The 13187-nt window shown below is 44.9% G+C and overlaps 1 protein-coding gene across 10 annotated transcripts in view; it reads left to right on the top strand.

Moving 5' to 3' along the window:
* The window catches only part of LOC148105978 (protein NLRC3-like), a 663817-nt gene that overhangs the window by 525915 nt on the left and 124715 nt on the right, over positions 1-13187 (top strand). For 3 of the 10 annotated variants that reach the window (XM_087837928.1, XM_087837926.1, XM_087837916.1), the window contains 2 exons: positions 1086-1132; positions 1281-2981. The exons of 3 other annotated variants lie outside the window; for them this stretch is intronic. In XM_087837928.1, coding sequence (XP_087694054.1) covers positions 1086-1132; positions 1281-1837 — 604 coding nt within the window. In that variant the 3' untranslated portion in view covers positions 1838-2981. Of the gene's footprint in view, positions 1-1085; positions 1133-1280; positions 2982-8214; positions 8231-10970; positions 11051-11201; positions 13003-13187 lie in introns of those variants that run through there. 4 more of the 10 variants (XM_087837920.1, XM_087837910.1, XM_087837913.1 and 1 more) reach the window with 4 other exon arrangements.

Below are 13187 nucleotides of genomic sequence, written 5' to 3'. Positions count from 1 at the left end.
TAAATTCTGCTTTTAAAACCATCTGTAAGGTTTGCTTAGAAATATTTACTCATATATGAGTTTTATAATCGATTTCATAATGATAGAGGTTTGATCCTTAGTAGTCTGTGAAGACTCTGTGTGCCTTCCAGAGTGCTCTGGCATGCACACACACCTTAAGGTCATGAGAGAGGTCGAACCTTCTCTTACTGATTTATGGTGTAGGAGGACACCTACTCTGTGTCTGGTTAAGTATAAGAGCCCTTTGTTAGGGGGACCACTGGACTCTTAGCACCAGCTTTGGGGTCGCAGGGTCACATCTGGAACACACACACACACACACACATACCTACACTATGCACAGACTGTTACTCTTTGTTCATACCTGTGTAAGACGTCATATGTTAATGAACTTCTGCATATTCATGTAACCTCAATAAAGAGCAGTGTTACGAGGGAGCAGACGAGAGCGACTGAGGTCAAGTGAAGGAACGGCGCTGTCACAGTTCTCTCCCTCATGAATTGTCTGGTTCCAGCAGTGGGTCTGTGCTAGACGACCCATCACCAGCTTTTTCCAGCTTTTTCCACTGGTTACCAGTACGTGGTAGAATCCACTTCCAGATCTGGTTGTTTGTCTTTAAATCTCTGAATGGATTGGCTCCATCTTATCTCTCTTTAACAAAATAATCCAAGTCGAGCCCTCAGGTCTGCAGATAAGTAGCTTCTGACCAGAACTAGACGTAAAAACAGAGGTGAGCTTTATCGATCGCTGCAGCCAAACTCTGGAACAGTCGCCCTTCACATCAGGTCGTCACCAACACTCGACATTTTTAAAACCCGGTTGGAAACACATTTGTACTCTGTAGCTTTCAATTCTGACGAGTCTTTATAGTAATTACTGTGTATGTTTCCTATTTTCTCTCTACTCTGTGCAGCACTTTGGCTCAAGCTGTTTTTAAATGTGCTGATAAATAAATGTAGATTTCTTTGAATAAAACAGTGGAGCCGAGCTTTGAGCTCAGTGTGTAACAGTGTGTGTATGAGAGCCATGTAATGTCCATGTGTGCATGCTGACTGTGCTGCTCTGACCCCCCTCCTCCTTTCAGGGTGGAGCCTGCTGGAGTCCGATGGTTGACACCAGGTCTGAGGAAGTGTAAGTGTGTTTTTAATGGGATTCATGAAAACAAAGCAGCACACATTCAACCATCTTCATCATGTCAGGAGTCATCATCAAAGTGTCAATCAATGAACAGATGATGGATCAATAACTGCAGCTGGATTGTGTTTGTTCTCTCCATCAGATTCCTGTCAACTCACAATCGACACAAACACAGTGAACACAAAGCTCCAACTGTCTGACAACAACAGGAAGGTGACACGTGTGAAGGAGGTTCAGTCATATCCTGATCATCCAGACAGATTTGATGTTTATCCTCAGCTGCTGTGTAGAAATGGTCTGACTGGTCGCTGTTACTGGGAGGTCGAGTGGAGAGGAGACGTTTATATATCAGTGAGTTACAGAAGCATCAGAAGGAAAGGAGACAGTGACTGTTTGTTTGGATACGATGATCAGACCTGGAGTCTGGAGTGTGGTTATGATGGTCCTCATTCTGTCTGGCACAATAACAGACAAACATCCATCTCCTCCTCCTCCTCCTCCTCCTCCTCCTCCTCCTCCTCTGTCTCTAACAGAGCAGCAGTGTATGTGGACTGTCCTGCTGGCACTCTGTCCTTCTACAGAGTCTCCTCTGACACTCTGATCCACCTCCACACCTTCAACACCACATTCACTCAAACTCTTTATCCTGGGTTTGGGTTTTATTACTGGTCTCGTGGTGACTCAGTGTCCCTGTGCTGAGTGGGGTGTAAAGAGTGTCTCCTGTTACAGAAACACTCTGACTGTTGAACAGATAGTTCAGTCTGTACATGTCTGTCTCTTTCACTCACAAACACGTTTTCACATTCATGGATTCAATCAGTTGGTGTTTGAAACTCTTCTAAATGATTCCTTGTAAACTTCTTCCTCTTCAGTCACAAACAAACAGGAAGTGATGTCACATGTGTTCCTGTCCACACAGCAGAATGAGTCTATTGCTGACAGTGATGTACAAACAGAGTGAGCATTTCTGAGGCCCAAAATAAACTGAGTAGTTCACTGAATGAACAATGGACTGTGAGCTCAGTTCCTTCATCATTAGTATGGATTATATATGTATATGTATTATATTAGTATCATATATATCAGGTGCTGCTGCTGCTGGTTTCAGTCATTGTGCAAATGTGCTGTTTGTAAGGTTGTAAAGCTGCAGTCAGCTGAGACTGAAGAAGTCACCTGATCAGTGAGCAAACGTTTGTGAAAACGTCCAGATGAACAGAATCAACCTTTTGGGATCAGCCAGCAATGCAGCATCATTGTTGTTCAGGTTCAGAGGTTTGCAGGAATGAACTGATGACCAGAAACAGCTGCAAAGTCCAATAAAATACCAGCTGGAGTTCAGCTGCATTTGAAGAAGTCAAAGAAAAGTAAGGATGGCAAAGGGCGATGTTTTCTTCCAAAGAACTGAAAACATGGTCGACGCCTCATTAGAAGAATAATCTGGACATTTGTGAGGAACTCTAACCAAGAAAGCAACACAAGAAAGCAACGTCAAACAGATCCAACAGACAGTTTCCATGACTGGAAGTGTTGAGTGTAAAAATGCTACATTGCATTATTGCATCCTCTCACCACAGGAGGTGCTGTTGGCACCACTGATTGCTGATCAGCTGTTCTCTGATGATCTGATTGATACTGTGAATAACGGGACTCACTGAACTCTGTGACACAGTGAAGATTACAGAGTTGAACTTCAACATCTGACTGACGTCACACAGACAGAAGGATGAACCAGTGAGGCACAGAACACAGTTACTGGAGATACTGGATCAGCTCCATGTGAACCTCTGATGGAGAAGCTGCTGAGCCAGAGAAACATCAGGACATGACAGGCAGCTGCACTTATCTAACAACATGTAGCAGAGCTGATCTATGTTAGAGGATCTATCACAGCAGCTGAAGCCAAAGTCCAACACTGGATAGCAGCTGAGCCTGTGCTGAGTCTAGTGTTACAGGAAAAGGGCAGAAACACTGACACTGGTAGCTCACAGTGATGCTGACTGGGGCACAGAGCTGAATGATGCAGCATCAGGACACTGTTTCAGTCTGACTGACAGAGAAACCTGTAGCTGTATCTACATGTGAGGCAGAGGCTACACAAGCAGCTTTCTATGTTTCACAGTGACTGAGATCTTCAGTGGGGGTGGACATGCTCCTGTACAGACCTCTGAGGAGAACCAAGGTGCAGTCAAAGAGTCCAGTCTGTCCTCACAGATGTGAACATGTGGTTTCATCAGGTCTGCTGTCAGCTAGCAGGCTCACATCAGAATCACTGTTCCTGAAAAACACAGTCTGTGTGACATCATCAGTCAGCTGATCGTCCCAGATCTGAATGGTTTCTGTCTCTACTGAGGAAGTCAGAGAATATCACTGAGGTGTGGATCAGGTCTGAGTGAGCTGTGGAGGGACAGCTTTAAACAGTCCACAGGTCTCACGTCCTGCTCAGTCTGGTAGCAGATACCTCGTATTGTTCCAGATGTGCTGACATCACCAGCAGCAGCAGCACAGCTGTGCGATACGATGAATCTCAGTTATTGATCCAACAAACCAATAAATTCTTTACAAATCCTACCATGTGAATTCATGGATTTTTTTTTCACATTCTGTCTCTCACAGTTGAAGTGTACCTCTGGTGTAAATTACTGACCTCTATCATCATTTTAAGTGAGGGAACTTGCACAAACGGTGGCTGACTAAATACTTTTTTGCCCCACTGTACCTCGTATTGTTCCAGATGTGCTGACATCAGCAGCAGCAGCAGCAGCACAGCTGTGTGATACGATGAATCTCAGTTATTGATCCAACACACAGTAAATACAAAGATCAGGATTTCTGAGAGGAATCATTATGAGTCTGAACACATGATCACTGAATGTTAGTCTCCACAATAATAAGCTAACACAAGCAAACACAGCTTTCAGCTCTTATTTTGAAACTGGCTTATTTAGAGAGCTGTGATGTGAGCGTGCCTGGCTCTGAGGCACTTGGGTCAGCCTCTGTTGTTTAGAAGTGTTACAGACTGTGAATGACACAGACCTGTCAGTTTCCATGTTTGTCTGTAACACAGCTCAGGGGCTCCATGCTGAACGCATCCATCCAGTGTTATTGATCCAGTACTAATACCAGCATTGGGATCAATACTACAATACACAATCACATGTGTCCACGTGATGCAGTTTGAAGAGCAATAAGATGTCTCTGTATGAGGAGGCGGGGTCACAGGAGGTTCACAGAAACTCTGCAGCAGCATCATCAGCTCACATGGAAACTTTGATGATTCACTTCTGTGGTGTTTTTACAGAAACACGTCACAAAATTAGCTCCACCTGTTTTGTGTGTGAGCTTTGAGTTTCTTGTCTTCATTCTGGATTCTTGTGTTGCTGTTTTTACACACAGCAGATATTTCCTGGTTGCTTCCTTGATGATGTGGGGATTAGGGAAACTATTTTACTGCTATTGTTAATAATCATCATCATTACCATTGCAGTACTAACATTAATAACATAATCTACAGCATTGATATTGCATTCAGATGTTTAAACATATTGGTGCCCAATTAGCCTTTATTACAGGTGCAGTTATAACCACGTTAAACTGTTGAGTTAAATCAATGATCTTAAATGCTTTTGAATGCTTGTTATAATCTTAAATGTGTATGTGCTGATTCTGAAAGGCCTAACTCTGAGTACACTCTGTGCCAAAGTAGACAGGAAGTGCAGGCTTTTGCAGAGCGTGCTTGTGAAAGGTACTTTGAGGAGCTGTTGGGAGGATGCTATTTGAATAACCAGGTTATTCATTGTTATCTTTTAGTCATTTATATCTTTTTATTAAGCTTTGAAGTTTGATTAAAACATTTATTCAACATATTACAGATATAGTTTCAGTTAGGTTATTATGCACATGAGAATTGGCATCTCTTCTCATAAGACAAAGTTCGTGTGAGGTCGAGCCCCACACACACACACACACACACACACACACACATAGTAGATAGACTCATTTATAGGTGAGAGGTTAGTCATGTTTGCTTGCAACTGCAAAATTGTCTCTGCAAAAAGAGGAACAGTTTCTTGCAGGGTGTGGGTCTGGTGTTCCAGACGAGAAGTGAAAGTCAGAAGGCTGACAGGAAGCATCTGCTGTGGAGACGGAGACAATGTTATTTTAAACTGTGTTAAAAGTCTTTGTGGTTTTGAAACCTATGTATGACCTGTATCTGATTGACGTTGAAGGGGCGTATTAAATTTAAGCCCTGATGGTATATAAAGCATCTGCTTATGCTCTGTAAGTCGGGGATCGGCGCTGTCTGCGTACGGCGGTGGTCCCTCCACGCGTGCATTAAATCATCGTTTGACTCCACCTGGCCGGATCAGTGTTGTTATTTTGAAAGTTGATTACCTCCTCTAACCCTCCTCAATATTGAACCCAACAATGACCACATGAAGCTTTCTGAAGCTTGGATTGAAAACGCTTCATTACTCAAAGCTTTCCAACACAGGCCTCTGTGCTGCCATCTGGTGGACAGACATATGAAGTGCAGCGTGAAGCTACAAATGAAACTGCTTCAGCTACGTTTATATATAACATACTATAACCTATATAACTATATGTATAGTGTATTATGTAGGTTTTAGAGCTGGGGGTAGAATTGCTGATGGCCTGGTTGTTATTTATGTTCCCCATGGTTCACCAGCTCTCACACAACATCAGCACCAATGATCCACGTCCTTATAAACCTCTGAATCAGGTCCTGAAGCTGTGACGTCCTGAGTGAAGACCTCACTGATCACATGACTCTGGTCACCTGGACTCAGTGTTTCTGAAGCAGTGTGCTGGGTTTTTAAAAATACGTGGCTGCTGCCTGATGTTGGGCCCACAGAGGAAGACGACTCACTCGCTCTTCTTCACTTCCTCCTTAAACATGTGGAAGGAGAGCAAAGTGCTGCCAGACTCTTATTTCTGACAGGAACAGAAGAAACCACAGCAAACTGTTCCAGTTCTTCATCTTCATCACAATCTATTTATTTCTGATGGTGTCTTCAGTCTGAGGGTTTGAAGTTTCGATGTCTGTGTGATGTGTGGTGACACCACCAGTCACCTGGTCACTACACCCAGTCACTACACCCAGTGTAGCCAGTCACCACCCTCTGTGACTGGCTACACTCGGCCTGCGCCCTCCACCCTCTGTGACTGGCTACACTCGGCCTGCGCCCTCCACCCTCTGTGACTGGCTACACTCGGCCTGCGCCCTCCACCCTCTGTGACTGGCTACACTCGGCCTGCGCCCTCCACCCTCTGTGACTGGCTACACTCGACCTGCGCCCTCCACCCTCTGTGACTGGCTACACTCGGCCTGCGCCCTCCACCCTCTGTGACTGGCTACACTCGACCTGCGCCCTCCACCCTCTGTGACTGGCTACACTCGGCCTGCACCCTCCACCCTCTGTGACTGGCTACACTCGACCTGCACCCTCCACCCTCTGTCACTGGCTACACTCGGCCTGCACCCCACCCTCTGTGACTGGCTACACTCGGCCTGCACCCTCCACCCTCTGTGACTGGCTACACTCGGCCTGCACCCTCCACCCTCTGTGACTGGCCACACTCGGCCTGCTCCCTCCACCCTCTGTGACTGGCTACACTCGACCTGCACCCTCCACCCTCTGTGACTGGCTACACTCGACCTGCACCCTCCACCCTCTGTGACTGGCTACCGGACTTTTTGACTGGCAGACAAACACTGGCGTCCCACAGGGTTGCGTCCTCAGTCCCATCCTCTACACCCTGGTCACCCATGACTGTGTCACCTCCAACAAAGACAACATCATTTTGAAGTTCACGGATGACACTGCAGTGATCGGTCGCATCACTGGAGAGGACGACGTGGCTTATAGGAGAGAGGAGGCCGGTCTGGTGTCACGGTGTGAGGACAACAACCTCACCCTCAACACTGATGAGACAAAGGAGATGATAGTGGACATGAGGAAGAAGAAGAGGCCTCACCAACTGCTGTTTACCCGGGAGCGTGAAGTGGAGAGGGTGAGCAGCAGTACCTGGGCATCCACATCAGTGAGGACCTCACCTGGACACTGAACACCACACAGCTGGTCAAGAAGGCTCAGCAGCTGCTGTATTTCCTGAGGAGGCTGAGGAAATTTGGTATGTTGGCCAAGATCCTCAGCAGGTTCTACAGCTGCACTGTGGAGAGCAGCCTGACCAGCTGCATCACTGCATGGTACAGCAGCACTACTGCAAACCGCAAACGCCTGCAGAGAGTGATAACAACTGTGGAGAAGATCATCAGGACCCCGCTGCCCTCTCTGCAGAGCAGCTACCATCACAGAGTCCAGAGGAGAGACACACCTCTGCCCTCGAGACGAAGGTTCAGAAGTGTGAAATCTAGAACATCCAGACTCAACAACTCCATCTTCCCCACTGCTATCAGACTCCTGAACAGCTGACCGACCTCAAACTGCAGTTTGCACATCAGGTCACGTTGCACACTAAGTTCATTTTGCACATTAAACTCTTTTGTACATCCATGTACATCGACATCTGCAGACCACACGTGTCTTCAGTTACTTATTTGTACTTATTTGCAGTTATTTATCTTTTTATTTTATTTTTTAAGTTAATTTTTATCCTTATTTTATCTTTTTATTTATTCTTATCTTGTTCTTTTAACCCTTATCTAACTTGGCATTGTGCACGGTGTGTTTAAATTCAGTTTAAATTCAGGGACATGGAGCCCCTGTTGATCCTCCACCTAATCACATGAGCCAAGGTGTGAAAACGGGTATGGGTCGCAGTCAGCCAAGGTTTTGGGTGAACCCATTGTGAGATCTAGCCCCACGCTATCATGTGATTTCCTGTGATCAAATGTCCCAGGATGTGAGTGGGCGTTAAGACGTCCAAGTCCCTCTTCAGGCAACTTAAAGAAGTCCAGACGCTTTTCTTTCCAAGCTCCTTCAACAACATCATTCATAGAACAACTTCCAGCTTCTTTTGCTCGGCTACAGTTTGGATGGATTTGCATTTAAAGATGCAACAAGACTAAAATGGTTAGGGTCAGGAGGTCAAAGGTCAGAGCTCCTCTGGGTCTGAGGGCGGCCTCACGCTGGAGAAGGAAGAAGGAGCCTGACCTGAGCCAGTGTTTGACATGAACACATCAGCACTGCTGTCAGTGAGCCTAACGACAGCCGTTAGCATCATTTCAGTGTTTCAGTCATAAAAACACTTCCTGTCACTGTGGTGGTTACAGTGACATCATGCAGTTTGTGCTTTGACCTCCAGAGGGCGACAAATCAGCACAGACAGAGAGCTCCATTCAAACTTTGCTGCCATCAGTAATAATTCTTCAAATATAATCATCAGTGTTTGAGCAGCTATGATATCAGGGACAATCTAGACATGTGTGACAATACTGAACATGTCACATGACACACCTTAAACATCATGTGATCCACTCTCAGTCTGCACTTTCATTCATGACTTCAACAGGTTGAAATGAGCTTTGAAAAAACATCAGTTCAGTGTTGAAATATTTAAACGCTGCAGGAAGAACAACAAAGTGATGACGGAGTGAAATTTTGTTTCAGTTTGTGTTTCAAAGAGGAGAAACAGCAGAAATAAATCACAGCCTGCCAGAGGTTTGGGGTTTCCAAGGTGCACGTGAACGCAGCACACAGTGTCCAATGCTCCAGATTGCCCTCAAACGTCTCTTTGGGTGTTTCCTTCCTGCTCAAAGTTTACTTTAACTTCCTGAACTTCGTGGAGTGGAGCTTGTTGTTGGTGTGTGAAGAAGCTGTAAGTTTGCTTTGTTTCCTCCTTTAACAGTTTGTCTTTATGTTTATATTTACTGCAGGAAGAAACGGTAAAAACTGCGTTTTATAAGGAAAACACTCAAAAGCCTGTGAACAAAGATGAAACCAATTTCCTATTGGTGGAAAAAAGTACCATGTCGACCAATCAAAGAATGATATGGCAACATGGCCTTTAGCTGTTTAGGGAGGGGGAAGTTTTAGGAGTGACGGCGTGTTTGAGATGTGAGAGATTTGAGACGTTTAGCGCAAATCTTGTGTAGTTAGTGTGTAGTTAGTGTGTAGTTAGTGTGTAGTCAATAGTGTTGTTGTGTGTCAGAACAATGAGGTGACTGCTGAATGTTACAGGTGTTACAGCAGTGATACATCTGCTGCTGTCAGGCCTGCAGGTATCAGGCTGTTGTTCTCCTTCATCTCATAGTGGACAGAAATTATTTTTGGAGTGACACAAATAATTTGTGTGGCATCAACTTTGATGCAGAACAGCTGATTGTTCTGTAAATAGTTTGAAATGTTTATTTAAAAAAAAAGCCTTGGCTGCATTTTTAGGTAAACAGCTGCAAAAAAACTGGGGTGGCTGTAGCTCAGGTGGCAGAGCAGGTCAGCCACTAAACAGAAGGTCGGTGGTTTGATCCCAGGCTGCCTCCTGGCTGCATGCCAAATATCCTTGGGCAAGATGCTAACCCAATGTTTGCCTACTGGGGGTGGTCAGAGGGTGGCGCCAGTGTCCGGCAGCCTCGCCTCTGTCAGTGCGCCCCAGGGCAGCTGTGGCTACAATGTAGCTGCCATCACCAGTGTGTGTGAATGACTGAATGTAGTGTAAAGCGCTTTGGGGTCCTTGGTGACTGAGTAAAGCGCTATACAAATGCAGGCCATTTACTTTGTTTTACCTTTTTGAAGAAGTAACTATCTAATTAATTGCCCAGCACTGGTCATTATTTACTGTATTTTGCATCCAGAGTTACAGACTCTCTCCCAGACCACAGACTCATAATACAAGTCAGAGCTTAATAATAAAAAAAAGAAAAATAAATAAAGTTGTGTTTTCAAAATTGGAGTTCACTTTATTTTTCCTTCCAATAGTGTTAACATGCTACACAAGTCATGAACAAGATTGTTTTTAATTTTCATTGTAAGTGGGCTAAAGCAGTTAATTAAAAGTAGTCTAACATAAATGCTGTAATTTGATTACTTTAATAAACATGTAACTTGGATGACTCGATGCTGGCGTGACCACAGTGCACACGTCTGCTGTTGCTCACAGTGGTCCAAGGGACGCTCAGGGAGTTTGTGTGTTCAGACACATGAAACATTAGAGGGAACATTGATCACAGGGAAACGTTTTAAACATCGAGGCTTTAAACAGAAACCAAAGTGAAACAGTTTGTAGTTGAGATCAGTGAGAATGAAGCTGAATAACTGTTTCTACAATAACTTTGAGCAATAAATGACAAATATGATGGAAATTAGGAGCATTAACACTTACTAATGATGTGAGTTGACACTCGGCTGTACTGAGACGACCACATTAGGTGGTCCTCAACTGTAATGGAAACCAGTGGATCCAGTCCAGTCGTGGCGACCTGTGGTGAGTCGATCTGAGCAGCTACTAATGGAAACGGGTCCATAGATGTGTTTGTGCTTAATAACAATGAATCACAGGATTTTTACATTACTGTTAAAATCTCATGTTGTTTGTTAAAGTGTTGTTAAAGATGGTGACAGATGTACCCTTAGGCCCCTCCTCCATTCAGAGATGGTCTTTCCCTTTTCACATAAATGGCCTCCTTGACTCCGCCCTCAAACCAGCGTTCACATTTCCTCAGGACCTTCTTGATGTTGTGGAGACTGAAGTTCAGAGTGGTGGCTCATTCATAAAGTATTCTGTTCCAGCTGCTGGAGGACAACATCATCACTTTTGTGAAGAACGAGCTGAAGAAGATCCAGAAGGCTCTGAATCCAAATAAGTCCCAGTGCTTGGAGTTTCAGAGGGAGGATGATGAGCAGAGGAGAAACAGCAGAGAGGCATTTGTGAAGATCACAGTGGACTTCCTGAGGAGAATGAAGCAGGAGGAGCTGGCTGACCGTCTGCAGAGACGTAAGAGGATTTATCTAAAGATTTAAGTTGCTGGATAAATGAGAGACTTGTGACACCAGTGTGTTCAGTCATTTCTCGGTGGGTCAGAAATTGTCATCAGCATTTTCTAAAATGTGATTGTTGAAGTTGTATTTTTATTATTATTATTCAGAACTTCAAGCTGCAGTTTGTCATCGTAACCTTAAATCTGCACTGAAGAAGAAGTTCCAGTGTGTGTTTGAGGGGATCGCTAAAGCAGGAAACCCAACCCTTCTGAATCAGATCTACACAGAGCTCTACATCACAGAGGGAGGGACTGCAGAGGTCAATGATGAACATGAGGTCAGACAGATTGAAACAGCATCCAGGAAACCACACAGACCAGAAACAACAATCAGACAAGAAGACATCTTTAAAGCCTCACCTGGAAGAGATGAACCAATCAGAACAGTGCTGACAAAGGGAGTGGCTGGCATTGGGAAAACAGTCTTAACACAGAAATACACCCTTGACTGGGCTGAAGACAAAGGCAACCAGGACATCCAGTTCATATTTCCATTCACTTTCAGAGAGCTGAATGTGCTGAAAGAGGAAAAGTTCAGCTTGGTGGGACTTGTTCATCACTTCTTTACAGAAACCAAAGAAGCAGGAATCTGCAGCTTTGAAGACTTCCAGGTTGTGTTCATCTTTGATGGTCTGGATGAGTGTCGACTTCCTCTGGACTTCCACAAAACTACAATCCTAACTGACCCTAGAAAGTCCACCCCAGTGGATGTGCTGCTGATAAACCTCATCAGGGGGAAACTGCTTCCCTCTGCTCGCCTCTGGATAACCACACGGCCTGCAGCAGCCAATCAGATCCCTCCTGACTGTGTTGGCATGGTGACAGAGGTCAGAGGGTTCACTGACCCACAGAAGGAGGAGTACTTCAGGAAGAGATTCAGAGATGAGGAGCAGGCCAGCAGGATCATCTCCCACATCAAGACATCACGAAGCCTCCACATCATGTGCCACATCCCAGTCTTCTGCTGGATCACTGCTACAGTTCTGGAGGATGTGCTGGAAACCAGAGAGGGAGGACAGCTGCCCAAGACCCTGACTGAGATGTACATCCACTTCCTGGTGGTTCAGGCCAAAGTGAAGAAGGTCAAGTATGATGGAGGAGCTGAGACAGATCCACACTGGAGTCCAGAGAGCAGGAAGATGATGGAGTCTCTGGGAAAACTGGCTTTTGATCAGCTGCAGAAAGGAAACCTGATCTTCTATGAATCAGACCTGACAGAGTGTGGCATCGATATCAGAGCAGCCTCAGTGTACTCAGGAGTGTTCACACAGATCTTTAAAGAGGAGAGAAAACTGTACCAGGACAAGGTGTTCTGCTTCATCCATCTGAGTGTTCAGGAGTTTCTGGCTGCTCTTCATGTCCATCTGACCTTCATCAACTATGGACGCAATCTGCTGGAAGAACAACAATCAACCTACTGGTGGTTTAAGTTTATTAGCAAACCAAACCTACAATCTCTCCACCAGAGTGCTGTGAACAAGGCCTTACAGAGTCCAAATGGCCACCTGGACTTGTTCCTCCGCTTCCTCCTGGGTCTTTCACTGCAGACCAATCAAAGTCTCCTGCGAGGTCTACTGACACAGACAGGAAGTAGCTCACAGACCAATCAGGAAACAGTTCAGTACATCAAGAAGAAGCTCAGTAAGAATCTGTCTGCAGAGAAAAGCATCAATCTGTTCCACTGTCTGAATGAACTGAATGATCGTTCTCTAGTGGAGGAGATCCAACAGTCCCTGAGATCAGGACGTCTCTCCACAGTTAAACTGTCTCCTGCTCAGTGGTCAGCTCTGGTCTTCATCTTACTGTCATCAGAAAAAGATCTGGATGTGTTTGACCTGCAGAAATACTCTGCTTCAGAGGAGGCTCTTCTGAGGCTGCTGCCAGAGGTCAAAGCCTCCAACAAAGCTCTGTGAGTAAACATGTGATCAGGCTTTTATTTATAACATAAACAGTGTAATGTGTGATGGACCCTTAAAATCTTAAACATATTTAATTACATGATAAATACAGTATATTATAGTTAATGTTTGATAGCAGCAGTAAATGCCAGAGTGTCTTAAACATATCTGGGTGTCAGCTTTTATCAAAGTCATA

This window comes from Neolamprologus brichardi, chromosome 3 (assembly GCF_056152115.1).
Source record: "Neolamprologus brichardi isolate AB-2024 chromosome 3, ASM5615211v1, whole genome shotgun sequence".
Taxonomy (NCBI): Eukaryota; Metazoa; Chordata; class Actinopteri; order Cichliformes; family Cichlidae; genus Neolamprologus; species Neolamprologus brichardi.
Note: the sequence above shows the minus strand (reverse complement) of the source record. Positions and strands in the feature narration are given on the sequence as shown.